This window comes from Accipiter gentilis, chromosome 3, assembly GCF_929443795.1.
Source record: "Accipiter gentilis chromosome 3, bAccGen1.1, whole genome shotgun sequence".
In the NCBI taxonomy this organism is placed as follows: domain Eukaryota; kingdom Metazoa; phylum Chordata; class Aves; order Accipitriformes; family Accipitridae; genus Astur; species Astur gentilis.
Window position 1 is genome coordinate 19,289,625 of NC_064882.1, and position 18,219 is coordinate 19,307,843.

The 18,219-nt window shown below is 35.9% G+C and overlaps 1 protein-coding gene across 13 annotated transcripts in view; it reads left to right on the forward strand.

Annotated features, from left to right (window-relative positions):
* Positions 1-18,219, forward strand: part of FRYL (FRY like transcription coactivator) — a 176,570-nt gene that overhangs the window by 154,193 nt on the left and 4,158 nt on the right. For 11 of the 13 annotated variants that reach the window (XM_049797363.1, XM_049797357.1, XM_049797374.1 and 8 more), the window contains 6 exons: positions 1,206-1,459; positions 3,735-3,942; positions 5,953-6,102; positions 9,060-9,158; positions 13,819-13,887; positions 17,264-17,281. In XM_049797363.1, the coding sequence (XP_049653320.1) occupies positions 1,206-1,459; positions 3,735-3,942; positions 5,953-6,102; positions 9,060-9,158; positions 13,819-13,887; positions 17,264-17,281 (798 nt within the window). The remainder of the gene's footprint in view (positions 1-1,205; positions 1,460-3,734; positions 3,943-5,952; positions 6,103-9,059; positions 9,159-13,818; positions 13,888-17,263; positions 17,282-18,219) is intronic. The other 2 variants (XM_049797327.1, XM_049797345.1) reach the window with 1 other exon arrangement.

The window sequence follows — 18,219 nt, forward strand, 5'->3', positions numbered from 1 at the left end:
GTTCCCGTGTGCCTTAGCTGCTCAGTGTGACAAAACATCAGTTCTGTGCAATAAAATCCCAGATTTAACTTTTACAAAAGAGGCATTAGAAGTGAGGTCACTAGCTGTGTCAAGTGACAGCAGTGTCATATTGAGGAGTACCATAGTGAAAGTGAGATAAGGTTAGGATCACTGTGAAAGAAAATTATAAGGTACTGTTTAAAAGTGAATTATCTTTTGTAATATGTGTACAGTTATTTATCTGTCAGAGGATCTCTTTAGACTGATGAAAGCCATGAAGTGATGTGTATGCTTAGAGGCTGTCCAAAGGTTTGTTGACCAGTCTTGGATATGCCAGTAGAGGAAGACCAGCACACTAAGAATGAATACGCGTGATAATTTGTGCCTAATTTAGGAAATAGCAAGTACAAGAAGGTGTTGTTTTTATTCCACAGAAAAATCCAGTAAAAGGTTTCAAATGGATTCATCGTAACTTAACTAAATCTGCATTCTCTGTTCAACATAGCAATGTTAATGAGTATAATAATGCTAATGGAGGAAGAGGGAAAGGGTCATTCTGATATTACCTACCTGAGTTTAATCATTGTCTCTTTATAACTGCTGGTGATGGAAAGCCTACATTTAGAGATTCGGGGTTAAACCCTTAAAGCTCCCCATATTAACAGTAATGGCAAAATAATAAAAATAGTGGAATGTCCCTTTTCCATTGTTTGTCTGCTGCACTGTTGCTCAGTTATGCTTTAGAAACTTGTTAAAATGGAGAGCAGAAAGGAGAAGAAATGTTCTGTACTGGTTCCAGACCACAAATGCAAGCACGAGGCAGTCATTTTGGTCCTTAACTAGAAAAATAAAATATGGAAGTCTTGATCGTGTTTGTTGTGATCTAAATATGTTTCAGGCTATTTGCAGATATTTTTCTGGGACTGTTCCCTTAACAGATTTAACTGAGTGTATTTGAGAAATTGTATTTGCTATAAGTAAGTCATATTCTAGTATATTAACGTTAACCAGAAGTTATAAACATTACAAACTGCCTGTCTTTGCTGAAGTAAAACCGTGTGAACGATCAAAAGAGCTGAATGATTGAAGTATAAATGGATATTTGTAAACTATTTTTTATAAATCTGTTGCTTTACCATAATAAAAACTGATAGGAATATGTAAGCCCTGACAATAAAAGTAATAAAAGTATGTTTGATTCACAGGAAGGAAGTTCAGCAGTAAGGGATGAACAGGTTAGCACTGCTAGTGAAGACACTGGGTTGTATCTACTACAAGAACAACAAGACTGTCTGGTCTGTCATGAATCTCTTGAGTTGGAAGAGATCCCAGAATTGGCAGAGGCAGCAGCTCCTGAGAGCTATTCTGAATCTATCTGTGAAGAGGATGTCACTCTTGCTTTGAAAGAGCTAGATGAGAGATGTGAAGAAGAAGAAGCTGACTTCTCTGGTTTGTCTAGGTAACACTAATATTGGTTCTAAGTAACAGAAATTGCATGTTGTCAGTGCATGAATCAAAGAAAATAGGCTTTCTTATGGTGTGCAATTTTCCATGAATCTCATAATACAAGTATCTAAGATGATGTTTTGCATATCTGAAATAATGGTTGGTTGGTTTTGCCTGTCATAGCACATAAGCTCAGTACTTTGCTCAGCAGTTGTTTCTGGTACAGAGAAAATACCCATGCAGGAAAAGATGAGAATTCTTGAGTAAAAGAAACCTAGCACATTTCATCACCATCAGTAGGACAGAAATGTGAAAAGAGGACAGAGGGCATTTTGGAGCATTTTCTTGGCAGCCACCAGCTGCAAGCAGTATAACGTGGAAAAGCCCTTGAACTGCTCTGAATTATGGCAGAACCTATTTTGGTACACAAAGACAGGAAAAGACAAGGGAAAAAAAGTTTTGGTTTTTCTTAATCAAACCTCCTGTAGGAGTCAGACCCATTTGTCTTTGCCCAAGGTTTAGTTTCAGTGTTAAGGTTAATCAGTCTCTTGTATATTTCTAAGATACTTTAAAGTGAAATAACATTTTTCTGTTTTTTAACGTGGAGAGCAAAAATAACTATTGAGAGGAAGAGTTATAGTTAGTCCTAGCTGGTTGAGTCATATTTAAAGGGAAACCCTAAGTCCCTTGAAGGTAACAGTCTAAGGAGGAGGGGAAAACAAACAACCCCAAACAAACAAATAATAATAACTTAAAAAAACCCAAACCAACAAACAACCCCAAACATCATAATAATCATCATCATCATCATCCAAACCAACAAACAAAAAACACCAAACCAAAACAAACAAAAAAATTCCAAATTGTTCATAGGCTCGTTCATAGTTAAAATTGGTTCAGAAGTTTAGATTGAAAAATATATAGACTTAGTGTATATAGGAACATAGACTTAGTGTATATTCTGTCAGAGAGATCATTTAAGGAGCCTTTTACAGAAAAGGACACAACAGGAGCTGTAAAAGACCAAGTTGCTTTAGAAGGTTCTACTGGGACAGAGACAGAGAAATTGCATCTTGTAATCCCATATGCAACCTACTGCAATATCCCTTGCAAGAATTAAAGGCTGGTACCAGGTAGTAGCAGTTAATTTCCGTATACGGAACTGAAAAATCTCTTGAGGTTTTACTTTATTTACACTAAGCAAACAAACAAAAAAACCCCATAGCTCTAGTTTGAAGCGTGACAGAGGTAATTATTTATAGGGTTGATAGACTAGTTAGAAAATACCTGAAAATCTTTTTGAAGCATTGCTTACAGATATTATTCAAAAGAATTGCATCTTAGCTTTTGAGCTTTGTGCTACTAAAATGAACATACCTAAAAACAGCACCCACAGGTCTTAAGACATGTTTCAATCTTGTTTAAGACATACTTGGCACTGCTGTGAATGAGGTGGTTGTTACAGAGAAAAACGCTATGCGTTTAAAAAAATTATTTTAATAAACTATCTATACTTGGTGTCCTCCCACATGTATTTTTGCTGCGTAAATACAATTATACAAGAACTGTCAAAATGTATCGTTCCTTGTAATACAGAAAATTTTAACAATTAAATTAATGATTTTAAGTAGTAGCATTGATTAATTCATAGTTTGATATTTTTATTGGATGTTTGGTGCCTAATGGAAAGTATGACTGCAGAATGCTCTTTGAACAAAGCCCCATTAAATCGATTGCCCATAAAAATGAAAGTGTTCCAATCTGTCTCCATTCACTTACGATGTTAACTTAAGATAGTTATAAAACAGTATTACATTGCTAAATGAGGTCTTGTGTTTCTCTTAAGGAAGGGTAAAATTTGTTACAGATATTGGTGGACCATATGTTTAGATGATTAAAAATTTGAAGAATTGAATGATAATGATAATTCAGTTATTGGGGGCAAGAAAAAAATACCAGTTTCTGAGTGGTGTGTATATACAATGCTGTATATAGCTATATATAAGCTACAGATAGCCCTTTTTCTGTAGATATGCATAGAAGTAACATACTTTAATAAATTTTGGAGGTATTTAAGAATATAAGCAATTTTTTATATTGCAGTAGCAAAAGTTTCTGATTTTTTACTCTTTTCTTGGTTCATAGTTCCCTTAGCTGATTGATTATTTATTTTACAAATCACTATTCTGAACTCCAAATTCTTATTTTTAATTCTTACCAAAATGAAGGGGGTTTTTTTTCCTAAAAAATTTACTGAGGAGGTAATTTCTGTTGTTTGTTATTCACAGCCAAGATGAAGAAGAACAAGATGGTTTCCCAGAAGTACAAACTTCCCCACCTCCTTCACCATTTCTTTCTGCCATATTGGCAGCTTTCCAACCAGTGGCATACGACGATGAAGAGCAAGCCTGGCGCTGCCACGTCAATCAAATGCTGTCAGATACAGATGGATCTTGTGCTGTCTATACATTTCACGTCTTCTCAAGATTGTTTCAGGTCAGTGAATCGCCAGTGCGTGGTTGTTTGTCCTTTCCTCCTGCTTTCAAAACTATTCTTCCCCCCCATAACTGCAAAAGGCACAAGATCATGGTAGCAGGAAGCCTTAGAAAGCAAATCAAATGCAGACAAAAACCCCACGTTGCTAAAAGAATGTTATATGGTCATACACTGTTTTTCCATGGAATATCTGCTGTATTCATTGTCTAGGAGTGATTCTAATCAGCGGGGGGGGGAACCGTCTTGAAAAACCATTTCAGTGTTTCTTGTAAGCTCTTGGTACAGGCTGTGTCCCTTCTTTTCTTTTCTGAACGTCACTCAGGTTCTGTGCTGATTACGGAATTAATGTCTTCCTCCTGGGTTTTCTGTGGGATTCATTATTATGGGATCACAGCATGACAAACACTATGAATTTATCTTGCATCTGTCTTGTGAGAAAAGGTTTTTTTTCTGCAGAGAAGTAATTGAAACACAAGGAGATCCACCAAAGCTGGAAGTTTCAAATGCCTCTCTTAACTGTATTTACCTCATAGATCTGTTGTGTATCCAACATAAAATGCTTATGGCTTAATTTTTCTGGCTCCCTCCTCCCTGTATGTAGGGGGTGGGTTTTTCACATTCTCGAAGTGGTACCACTTGGACATATATTATTCTTTGCAACTTCTTATGGGATAGGAGAAGCTCAATTAATCCATTTTATTTACAGGTAACACAGCAAGTGAGCTAAGAGCAGATTCAGTACTACAAACCAAGACCTTATGACTCCAACTCTTTCTTCGATCTCAAATATTAATTTTGCTTGCTGTTTGGTATATCATAATAAATTTCTCAGTGAAGGGCTCACTCTGTTTTACCATGCTAGCGTGCATTTTATCCCATATATATGGGCAGGTTTAGGGTTAGTACCATGAAGTAACTTACATGTGAAGAATTCATACTCTACCTTATCCACTGAATAACAAGTCTGTGCATCTGTACCCATTTTCCATTTTCAGTTGAACTAAGTATTTTGCCACAGCACTGTGACATTCCTGTTACTGGTTTTAGATTTTTGTCTTTTGGCTTCATCTAGACAACAGGGGTTTAGTTTCTCTGTATTACGCCAGTTCAGGTGCAGTTGCTTTTCACAGATTCATTCAGTTCCTGAAAGTGGTAAAATGGGAGTTCATATTCTCTTGTGTGCATTAAAGAGGGAGCTAGAAAGAAAGGTGAAACTTTCTGTGGCTTGACAGGATAGCCCTCAGTCAGCTGGAAAGGTGGATACTCTAGGAAAAGGGGCAATAGCAATCCAGGGCTCGAGTCTGGGCAAAGAAGCATTCCTGAGGAGTTGTTACTGGGTACAGAGGAGGGTTAAAATGATGAAATATGAGACCCTGGAGGCCTTGTTTGACTGGACCTTTCCATTTTGCCTTCGGACTCCTACACTGTGTTTAACTTTGCAGCTGTAAATATCATCTTTGTGTAGTTTTATTCTACAGGTAACTTTCTAGGATTTATGCAATAATATATTGCAAAGTGCAGTGTTGTGTTAGGCCAAGCTGACAGTCTACATAACTGAACATGATATACATAGGACTGATTTTTGAAGAAGGTAGAAACCCTGCAGGTGGCGGTTTTGGACACAGATTGTGCTATACAGGTCGTATTCTGACTCATAAAACTCTGTGTGTAATTTTCTGCAACACAAGCACTTGAAAATGAATTTAACTACTATCTATACTGCATAAAGACAAATAGTCATCCAGCTATACTGATGCTAAAGACCTAGATGTGAAAGGAGTAATTGTCTTTACAGATACAGGCTGGTGTTATTAATTGATTGATTGATTGCGTTTTCTGGAGCTAGTTTTACATGAGTAATCAGAGCAAATTATGTATTATTTTGTAATTTAATTACAAAAATACTTGCTGTCATGTTGCAAATTTGCCCTGAAATTCTTAATCTAAAAAGCCAGAGGAGGGGTGGTAAAATACAATGTAAAATAAATGTTTTTCTGATTTGATTTCTAGACCATTCAGAGAAAGTTTGTATCTATAACAAATGATTCAGTCAGCTTTCTTGGTGAAAGTCTACAGCGCATTGGAACAAAATTTAGGAGTTCTCTGGAAGTGATGATGATGTGTTCAGAATGTCCAACAGTCTTTGTGGATGCGGAAACGGTAAAAATCTCATAAGCTTACACGTTGAAATAGCTGTCTGCTTAAACATTTTTATGTAACATACAAAATGATGTTTTAATATTTGGAAAATAGCAGTGCTTGGGAAGATTTTCAAAGGTTTGAATAAAATGTGTTAATTATATTTTTGCCTTTTAAAGGTTGCTGTCTAACATCACTAACTGAAACATTCAGATGTAAAAAAAAAAAAGGATGCTTTTTATAATTTAAATCAGAAAAGAATTAAAATATTAGGTGGCCACTATATATCATAAACATTTGAAAACACAAGTGAGAAGTGCATTTTCTCCAAAAATAACCTCCAGCTGTAACAAGGAACAGTGAGGGAACTTACTGATACTGGATACCACTTAAATTCCCTTGCTATTCTTTACCTTCCCTGCTTGTTCATATTTATTCTATATTCTTTGCACAGAGAAAAAAAAGGAAGACTACTTATCTAGCAGCAACTTTGCCTTTTTAAACTGTATTGTTTATGTATGTATTCAATGATGCATGAGGAAAAATATTCTAGCTACAAATATGTAGTGAAGGCTTTCGAGTTTTTGTTGTTATGCAAGTTGAAATCTTGGGTTATAGAAAATATTACTGTGAGAAGTTAGCTCAGTGTTCAGCAGCAGTCAAAAAAAGCTATCCTAGGTTAATTAAGAAGAGAGACAGCAAAACCGAAAACATCACTGAGGTAATGTACATATGCCGGATATACCTACATCCTGAATTTTGAGGACAGTTCTGGTCCCCTGCTCTCAAAGAAAATACAGCTGAACTGGAAAAGGTTCCAAGAAGGATCACAAGGATTATGAAATATGTGGTATGGCTTCCATGTGAGTATGCAGCCCTTTAGGGAGAGAAATCTGTCCATAGGTGTCTTGATTATCATGGAAAAGTGATAGAAATTATTGTATTGTTGTCTTATTTGATGGTAAAGGTGATCAAATTAAGCTAGCTGTGACTTACAAAACATACAGAACCAAAGATAGGTGATCCTTCATGTGATACATAATCAAACTGTGAAACCATGTCCTTTTTTGCAGTGTATGTTCATGTTTTCAAAAAACAGTTAAAGAGATTCATGAAAGAAATAGCCCTGGATAGGTTTTTGAATATGCATAACAACAGACAGAGTCTAAGAAAGCATTCTGGAGCAAGTGGATCACCACCTGCTTGCCCCGTTTTTCCCTTTCTTAAGCAACTGTTATTAGACATTGTCAGATGGGTTACTGATACAGGTGGATCTTTGGCCTTGACCCAGTATGAGACTCTTCTCCTGATCTGTTTTTTTCCCTTGGTGCTAAGGGACAATTCTGCTCTTACACTCTCACTGTAGAATATGGGCACCAAAAAAAGCATGATATGGATAGTGAATTCCAAGGAAACCCTGTGTAATGTTTTTTTGTTTAAGTTACACCACTTGAAAAGCAGTAGAAATTAACCAAAAGAAGAAATTTATTTGGGATAAGAAGCCACAGAAGAATTACACTACTATCTAGCTATAACAGTATGTGTGGTTTAAAAAATAAATAAATAAATAAATATAAATACAAATATAAAAAAGGAACAATGAATATATATGCATACAGACTTGTATGTATGTGTGTGTGCATATGTATGCATATACACACGTTCGTGTTGTTACATTGGCAAATGCTGTGTTAGGTAAATCTTTCCTCTCCAAATAATTTAACTGAAATGAACCTACTTGTCTATCAGATTACTTCTCACTAAGAAAGAATGGCTAATCCAAAATAATGTTCACTTACAAATCTTTGGTTTTGTGTTGTTTACTCGTGCACACAGGCTTGGCATTTGGTTCAAATTTGGCATTTGATTCATTCAGAAAGTATTTTTCGGCAGAAAGATGCCCCCTTACATCAAAGCACAGATTCATGAGCGACTTGGGAGTGGCTCATGGCCTACTGCTGATGTGAGGTGCCCACTGACTTCTTTGCGCTTTGGTGTTACTGCACACGTTGAGTGCAGAGTGGCATCGTGCCACAGAGCTGTAACTTGCTGCTTAGTTGATGAGTACATAGAGGTTGGGGGTAACAGTGTTTTAAGGTGGTGGTGGAATAATAATTTTGATGCACTTGGACAAACATGTAAGCATCATTCCCACCCCTGCCTGAGTAATGTGGGGTGCTGTGGCTGTGCCACAGTTTTGTGATCACAGTCTTGCGCTTGCACTATTCAAGCTGACCAAGAGGTACCAGGTAAAAGGGATTGGAGAAAAGTACAGAGCTCTTAATGTGTGCAAGGGATGACCAGCGTGAGGGAGGAAGCGTCGTGTTAGAGGCATGATTATTACAGAAAGTGACAGGAGAAGGATTAATAAGAAAAACCTTTGTGGAAATAAAACTACAGGGAGAAATTATGTGGAGCAAAGCTGAGGTAAAGGAGATTTTGAAACTATGTTGAAAAAGGCAAAGTCATTAATGGTAGAAAATTCTTCAAACACCCAACAGTTGCTGCTTTGATAGTTCCTGGTTCCTGCTGACTGAATCCTTTGCTGGTGGTATAGTTTGTGTGTTGAGAAGGGCAAGTAACCCTCACTGGACGCTCCTTAGGTGGCTACAGGAGCAATCCAGCAGTACCTTTTTTCCTGCTGCAGGCTATTCTATTTACACTAGCTGTGTGTATATCAAATATTATTCTTCTTTTTGAAAGATCTGAAAATCCCTTTGAAATTACTCTTTCAGATGTTAACTAGGTACTGCCCTTCTTATTTGGGAATCAAAACTGTTGTTCACTGGTTTAACTGATACAGCTACCTGAGTTAGCTTACTAAAGGCGTCACGAATGATCTAGACCCAACTAATTCTAATTTGATTGTTTTTCCAAATGTGGACTTGGAATTTCGTATTCTGTAATTTAGATACTAGACTACATGGATTATAGTCAGATGTTACATGACTACAGAGGTGATTGCTTTTATCTTGCAGCTAATGTCTTGTGGCCTGCTAGAAACATTGAAGTTCAGTGTTCTAGAGCTCCAAGAACACTTGGATACCTATAATGTCAAAAGAGAGGCAGCAGAACAGGTGAGTCTCTCATTTCAAACCAAAAAATATTAGAACCTACTCATCAAGGAAATGTTGCAGGTCTTTATCTCTCAACACGGGTCTCTAAAAGTAAACTGTGGGAAAAAATTCTGAAACAAAATCCTGTTTCCTTTTCTTCCCATTATTCTATGTGTATAATCTGAACCTGAGGTTTTTCTTATGTTTAATTCATTTTTGTTGCACATTATTTCTGAAATTGATTTTGAAAATATAACATTGCACAAATGCACTAGCATTGGGAAAAGTGCATTCCTAATTTAAAAATCCTCTTTTAAAATTTATTCAAATATTTTTGACACTAATATTAATAAATCATGGTATTTTTTTTCTTTATAAACATTCTGGCTTATTTTATGAGACTAGAAGGGTGGGTTTCAACTCCAGATGAAGACATTTTACAGATAACTATCTGTATGTGAATTAAGTACCTTAACACCCATAGTATTCAAGGATCAAGTCAATACAATAAAAGAAATCAAGCAAGCAATCCATTTTATCCTAATATAGATACTGACTTGTTGCTCAGCTCAATAGGTCTTTAGACTTCTTTTTGTTGACTGGATCTCTGCCGACTGTAACGGCGGCTTAAACAGCTGTGTCGTACATAGACATAAATTTAGGTGTCTCATCCTGCAGCTGGATCCCATTGAGGCTGACGTTTATGTCAGTTATTTAGAATAATACCATTTAGTTTTCAAGGTATATGTTAGTGGTTATATCCATTTTGCAAAGAAACACAAAAGTTTAAAAGTTGAAAACTTCTGTAGCAAGGGTCTGTATATTTGTTTTTGTGATCCTTTGTGTGAAGTTCAGGAAGGAAGACGCTAAGTTCAAAAAACTGAAACAGGTAAGATTTCTATTTCAAGAGCCAAAAGAAAACATGGATCTACAATCAGTTTTGCAGGTGCAGGGAGAGAGAGAATATATGGGGCTTTTGTTGGAGAGGGAAGATGATTCCTAGGAAAATTAAGCATGTATTTGAAGGAATTTTTTACTGATCTCAGCAGCCTGTGAGTCCATGACAATGGCCCTATAGGGAAGTTTGAGTGATGCGAAACAGAACCAGAATTCAAGCCATGACATCTTGGCAGAGCTGTATTTTGCAGCACAAGTGGTTCCATGTTTCTTGATCGTGCTGAGTTTATTAGGAAATGATGGCCTCTGCCTTGCAAAGATTGCTGGCAGCTCTTCTGTTGAATAGAATAGACATCCACTTTTTTGTGGAAAGGATCTCAAAAGAAACACAGTTTCCTCAAAACCAATGCTGAAGTATGCCACACAGCACTGTTAATGTAGATAAACTGTTTCAAGGATCCAATCCAGCATTTCTGCTAGAGTGTTGCTGCATTTTTTGTCTTGCTCTGTGGTAATAAGAATTTATTTGTAAACTAACTCATGAGGTTTAATATAATGAACTATATTTTGCCATTTAGGTTTAATCAGAAACAAAGTGCTCATCTAATGACTAAGATTACCTTGCTCGATGTAATATTTAATGGCTGACAACCTCCAATGCATAATGCTGTCATCACTGCTATGAGAAAATAATGTATTTTATTCCTCATTTTAGAGAGCAACACTGAGGCACAGAGAGGTGAACTGATTTGCCCCAGGGTCAGACAGGAAGATTTGAGGCAGGGTAGAGAGGAACTTGTAGGTGGGGGTGTGTGGAGGGGTGTGTGTGTCATAGCAATAACAAATGGTGGGGTTTGGTTGATTTGTCAGAGTTAAAATTCAGTCCCTTTCAGATGGCCGTGAATTCACTTAATGTATCTTTAGCTAATTTTACACTGCCATGCATCATAGCAACATAAATCCATGCCGGATATTAAGAGCTTGTTTGTATTTTACTTGATAGAGGAATATGGGTATCAGTTTGATAGCCTCTGTCATTATATCATAGTGAAAGAGTGTTGTTTTTCTGTAGTGCAGCTGTCAAAAGGGCGCCTGGTAACATGTTTCTGTGATCAGCCTGTCTTCTGCCACAGGATTTGTGAGTGACTGGAAGAGGAAAAAGGCTCACAGGATGAAAAGAATTGTTCTGAAATAACTGACAGCATTTTGCCAGGGGGTTATTTTTATTTAATTATTTATAAATAGAAAGAAACAGTACTGAGAAGGAAGAATTTTTAGCTTTGATCAATCATTTCTTACTCTTGATAGCATGTCATTTAGCTAATTTAGTGCATTATTTAAGTATTTATTTAGCATGTTAATTTAGAAGTAGTGGCTAATTATCTCAGATAAGTTATTTTTCTAAAACTTTTTAAAAGCATTTCTTTAGCTGTTGGTCCTCAGGGTTTTTTTGTATTGGTGTAGTATATAGCATATGTAGACTAAGAATCTTCCAAAGCTACTTCTCAGATCTGTTTTATCAGTTTTCTTACTCTGTCCTATTAAACAGAGTATAGGGAATGATTGAAGGAGACTTCCTCAAGTCAAATCTGAATTTCTGTTACTGCAGGCAATTGTGCTATGTATCCTATTCAATCTGAAAGTCTTAAGGCAAAACACATAAGCTTATTGCAGATCCTTGCTTTTTTCATAGAAACATGCAGAAAAATGATCAAACTAAGCTGGTTAGGCTATTGTATAATAAATAAATATAAATTAATAGATATTTAAATAAATATAATTTGCATGTTAATCTGGTATCCTCTAGAATCAACCACTGGAAAATTCTGTACATTAATTGTTGGTTTAAGTTTACCCTAATAGATTATGTTTGTCACTATCACTGCTGTGTGTTGTACTGGCATTCACGTGAATCAAATGTAAGAAGAGGCTTGGGCTGCACTTGCTTGAAACTCTTACCTGTGCACTGAGATAAGAGAGAGAAAGGTACCTATAGTATAGGTGGTGGTTTGGGATGTCTGTTTGGGGCTTTATCTGGCAAACCAGCCTGTGCTATGACCAAAACAAACCGCAGACTTCCCTATATTACACTTTCAGTAATGCTCTTCACCCTGTATCTTTGTAGGAGATATATGGGGAAAACATAAATTGATGTAAAGCAAACATGAAGATCATTTTGTCACACAATCTACTGCTGTTCCCAAAGAGAAAATTTAGGTCCTTCTACCATACTGAACATATATTCTGTAAAAATTTTTAGCAAATTGATTTTGTCACCTTTTTGGAGCTACTGTTCTATTTCCTTGCAAGAAAACTGCTTTGACTTCATACGTGTATTAGGGACAAAGATACTGAATCAGATAAATGTAATGGAAAATACAAGGTCATATGTATATCATAACATTCTAGACACACCCTTTATTCAGACTGGTTTCAAGATTTTAAAAAGATCTTAAAAGGGTAGTGTGTGAAAATAAACACTAGCTTCCCAATTGCTGATGCTGTTTGTTTCATTGCAAACCTATTCCATTGTTACCGATGGAGGCTGTCAGATAAAAAGAAAAATGAGATTTGCTGTGTATGTTGGTATCCATGTCACTAATTGAAACTGACACCGCGGTGTTTAGAGAATTCCATTTCTCCTCTTGATAAGCACACAGGCCTAGTTAATTCACTAAGTAACCTTTATTAAATTGAGCAGATGGGAAATCACATTTTTCTTTTTCTTGCATCAGACAAAGGTTAGAAAAAGGTCACTAAGATTTCCTGTGAGACTCAAGATATCAAGCACACAGTATGCTGAATTATTCTTCTTGGGATGTATAGAGCCTGTTCTTCATTTCAGAAGATAATCTGCACTTTATCTGAACATGATGCATTCCCATTTCAGTAATACCTGAATTACCTCATGCTTGCAGTTGTTTGCACTGTACAGAAAAATATGCTGGGCGGTGTCGATGAGATGATAAGGTCGGATTGTCCAATAACGTATTTGATTCTGCAAATGCTTTATATTAACACTTTTAAATTTGCTTGGTTCATTAAAGCTAGAAAAAATTACCTACTGAGATGAATAAATTTGTTGTCTGCTATAGGAACTGGGGTTAAATACAGCCCTATATTCATGAAAGAGAGTAGAATCTGCATGTGTGTCGTATAATGTGAGAATACTTCCTCTCCCTGGCTTGTATGAACTGGACGTGATACTAAACTCACATTGAAGAATTTTTTTTTCTTTCCACCCAGTAAACCTGCACTTGTATCTAGTTACACAGAAGAGTTCTATTTCCTTCTGTTTCTAAAGGAGTCCCAAGAAATGTAACAGGCTTACTCTTACTCTGTAACTTGAATCAGTGCTCCATTTTAAATGCTGAGAAATCATATTGGTGTAAACCTTGTGCAGTAAGTAAAGAGAAAATATGATCTCATTTAATGAAAGGTATTTTTCTGCCTCCACCCTCCCACACGTCTCACTGTAACAGTACCCAGATTTGATCACACATTAGTATTTATGCTAAGTGTACTATCCCCATCAGGGGTAATGAAGGCTACAGGAAATTTACAATGGAAAGGGCACAATAAGAACTACAAAGCGATGTGTCAGAGTGGAAATCGTTAGTGGAAACAACATTGGTAAACAACTGATTTCATATCACAATTTCTTACGTAATCTGAGAATGTGCAAGACTTGATGAAGTGTCTTATGCAGTTTTGGCACAGTCTTGCCAAAGACAGTTTGCTCTGTTTCAGAAGATGTTTAATCTTGTTTGTATTTATTTTGCAGTGGCTAGAAGACTGCAAAAGAACATTTGGTACTGATGATGGTATTCATGGCACTAACACAGATGCCCAGGTAGGTGTATGTCATTTGAGGGTCTCTGGGTATGAGATTAAAAAACATCTATTGCATAAAAATTCCATTATTTGCAGAGAGATTAAAAATGTATGAAAAGCTTTTCATTTCAGTTATCATCCTATCTTTTGGAAACTTGGATTCTCATGAAGTAGCAGTCTAATAAAAAGGGCTGTTTTTAATAAAAGTTGGCAACCTGTCTTGGGTTCTAGACTTAATAACACTGAGTAGATAAGCAGACTAGATACCATCTGTGTACGAGCAAGTCTGCTTTTCTGCAGCTGTTTCTAGAAGATTAGCATTCTGCTTATATGCTTAGATAAACTGTCTAGCCAAAAACCTCTACTGAATTTAATGTAATTAGTACTATATAAATACATAGAACCTTTCTGGAGCCGTTATTTGGGCAGGAAGGAACAGGGAGTAAAGTAGCAGTATGGCAAAAACCTCATTAAACACTTCTGTCAAAATATCATCTAACAACAATAGGTGACATAACCTATTAATATTAGTTCAATATTTTGTATGAATTTGCATGGCACTCATCCATGTTTAATATTACTAATTGCTATAGTAAGTGGTAGCTTTTCCCAAAGCAGACTTTTTTTTTTTAATAAACAATAGCTGCATAATGACCCTGTAGATAAAAAAAGTAAATCCAAAAACTATCATTAGTTGGTACAAGGAATCTGCCATCTAGAGTCCTGTAATAGGAACAGTGAACGATGTAAGCAAGCAGAATTGCACGTAGCAGATGAACTTACCTTTTCACAATCATAATTTGACAAAAGTCCCAAATCCAAGCTGAAAAAGGAGGAATTTTATTCCTTTTATTCAACTGAACTCTATTCATTGATGCACTTGGTCATGTTTCTGCTGCTGAAAATGTCGTGTTCAGCAACAGAAATGTCTGCTGTGTGCATGGATTATTTCTTCTTTTACACAGTTTTCATTTGCTCTCATATATATGGTTTTTTTCTTTAATTCTAGTCACAAAATGCACCTGAATTTTTGGAGTAGTGCAATGTGTGAGAATATACTGTTGGATTTTTATACTGCATCAGAGCTTCACATTTAAAAAAAAAAATTTCATGCAGATAAGCATAGGTAATACAGCAAAATAATTTGCTACCATTTGCAAGGATTTTTGCTTTGCCTATGAACACAAAGTTTAGCACATTTTACACTTGGTTTACATCTTCATATACTGACTGGTACGTGTTTAGAAATATGTAACAACATTTACTATTACAATACAGTAGATGTTCTATATACCAATAAAGAAGCAGCATTTATGTGTTTCAGTCTGTATTTAGAATGCTGTTTATATACACCAAGAAACTGTTCTAACATTTAACTGTTAGAACATAACTGTTCTTACCATGAAGGTAAATGTTACTGTTCCCACTGTATAGCTAAGGAAACTAAGAAATGGAGGAAAACCCACATGCAGGCTTTCATTTAGCTTGTACGGAGAGAATCCAGGATTCCAAGTCAGGCAGTTTTGTCTGTTCTTCCCTGTTTCTGCAGGGTTTGAACATAGCCTCTGAAAAGGAGTTATGTGACCATTCACATTGATTGTTTGTGGGGACCTGTTTTGACTTTGGTTTTCGATCCTAGCCTGCAAGGCATGCTGGCAATTTTTTCTTTATGTGCTCCTTGCACTTGCAGGTTCAGTTAAAATCATTTTAATATATAGTATCCATTGAGAAGGCAGAGTCCTGTTATCCTGCTTCATAAATATACACAATTTACAGAAGTTCTAAATTTATTCACAGAAGTTTACAGTGACTTGAGGGAGATTAAGAAGTTACCAAGTGTAAGATCATTGTTTTAAAAGTCCTTGTAAATGGAGCATGAGGCTGATAAGTCTATCCAGTCAACCAGGCTAAAAATACATAAGTGTTGTCTTGCTCAGGAAAACAGAGCTGCTTCATTCAACAGATATTTTTCATTCACTAACACAAATAAGATTTTCTTACTAATTTTTATCACTGTGGTCAATACAGCTAAGGAATAGTGAGATGAATTCTGTTCTGGCTCATGCATTGCCAGCAGACTTGCAAGTAAATCTAATTATTGGATTTTTGCTATTAGTACTTACATGAAAGCCTGAAAGAATGCATCTGGACTCTGGCTAGACTGTTCGTATAGAACTGGCAGGTAGAAAAATCAGATTATTTCTCAAGTGAGCAAGTTATGTGAAAGACACTGAAGCGCAGTACAAAGCTGTTTTTAAAGGAAAACCTCTCTTGAATTTTTAGAATAGCTATCAAAGTGTGATTTTGGGGAGAGGGATTATTTATGGCTTACGGTAGTAATGAGACTTGGCTTAAAGAACACTGGAACTTAATTACTAAAAATATTAAATAATCAACCCTGCCATTCCTCAAAATCTGATTCTCTGTGCTTCATTAAAGTGAGTCATAGAATTCTTGTTGACTTTGGCAGTTCAAGATCTTATCTCTTCGCAGTATTCTGTGCATCAGAAGTTTTTGCTTATATAATAATTGTGCTATGTATATGATAATACAGGCTACAGAACAAAAACATGCAATGTTTATAGCCTGTTAAGCACATCATGTATAACTTACTATACACATTGTGTATAACTATGTGCTTAGTAAAGCTCAGCTGCTTCTGCCTGTTGGAATCAGGCATCGGTTACATCTTCATGTTTACTGTGACCATTGTACTTGCTTAAATGCTGTCAATATGCTTAGTGCTGTGCAAAGCACAGAAGTGAAGTTCCTGTCCCTAGGCTCAAAAATGTATTTTCTGCTGATTTCTTTCCCTGTCCCTCTTTCCCAAACGTTCTTCTGAAATAGCTTGTAAAAAGCAAGTGCAGTTAAATTACAGAAATCTCACAGTGAGGTGTTGAGAATTGAGTTTAGCAAAACCAAGAATTTTCTAAATGGATTCAAAATCTAAATTAACATTAAAACTCCAGTTTTAAAAGGCATTATTTTTGCTTAAACTATAGTGGTACAGAATAGTAAGAAGCATTGTACAGATGTTCATACCCAAGTGTCTTCATTCTGATTTCCTTAAATTGTCTTCATTCTGATTTCCTTAAATTTGCATACCTTTAAAACTACACAATGTATAAAGACCAGAGAGGGTTGTAAGTGAAGTATGTTACTCATGTTGTGGGACAACAATGCTATCTATCATTAGTTATAGCAGCAAGTAATTTCACTTCAAATTCAGCCTGTTAATTTTTTCCATTCAGGGTGTATTTGGAGCATGTTACTTGTATTTCTTCCTTCATTTTACCTGGGACATCTTTTACCCTAATTAAAATTATTTCCTACACTAATTCTTGATCTTTTTTTCTTTCTTTGTATTTTTGTGACCTGCTCATCTTCTTGCTTAGCAAATGGAAATTCTAGCAGTAAGTGACGGTTCTTGATTTATCAAATACTTAACCATGCCAGTCACCAAACTGGTCTCCATCTGTCTCGTTCATTTGTGACATAGTGATGTCTTGTCATAGACTATTACAAAAATGCTGTGTGCTTCAATTTTGCATCATCTAACCCATTGAACTGTTGGTCCTTTGTAGATAATAGGATCCTGTAGTTAGTAGAACGTTATAGAGGATTATTCCATTAGCACTAGCTTTTATGTCTGTATGTGAAGCACTATTAACAATGTCAGCACTTTGACTAGTGTTTTAGATGCATAAAAATGGAAGCAAGACAGTGCGTAAGTTAATGCTGCTGTTTCATTTCATTAAGAATGTATCACGTGGTATTTTCAAAAATAGAATCAGAGCTACCTTTTATAAAGGAAACATTATTCTTGCCTCCAAGAATGGAATTATTCTCCTCTTACTCCATCAGGCAGTTGTAAGCTAAGGGCCAGGTTATATACTGTGCTTACATATTTATATTAATGGTTGTGAAAGATTCCATACTTACAGAACACAACTGCTTCTTTTGAATATTAGATCTTGAATTTAAAACAGTAAAATAGCAACTGTAAAATTAAGTGATCTGTGAAACCGTGTCTTGGAACATGACATTTCAAAATGCCTTTTGAATCACTTCACATCCCAGCCCAACCCCCTTCTTGGAAATGTAACTTCGTATTAAAAAGTAAACTTTAAACCTATGTGAGAGAGGGTACCTGTAAATCTAGAACTGAATGAAGCTTTCATCTGCTTTTCATTAGCTTCCTGCTACATTAGCTTCTAAATCTTTTTGGCATTTTCTTCAGTAACCAAGTAACTAATTTTGCATACTCTATACTGAAGAAGTTGTCATTTATCGTCTCTTGGATTGGATAGTAGTTGTTTTGCACCTCCTGAATATAATAATGTTGTTTACA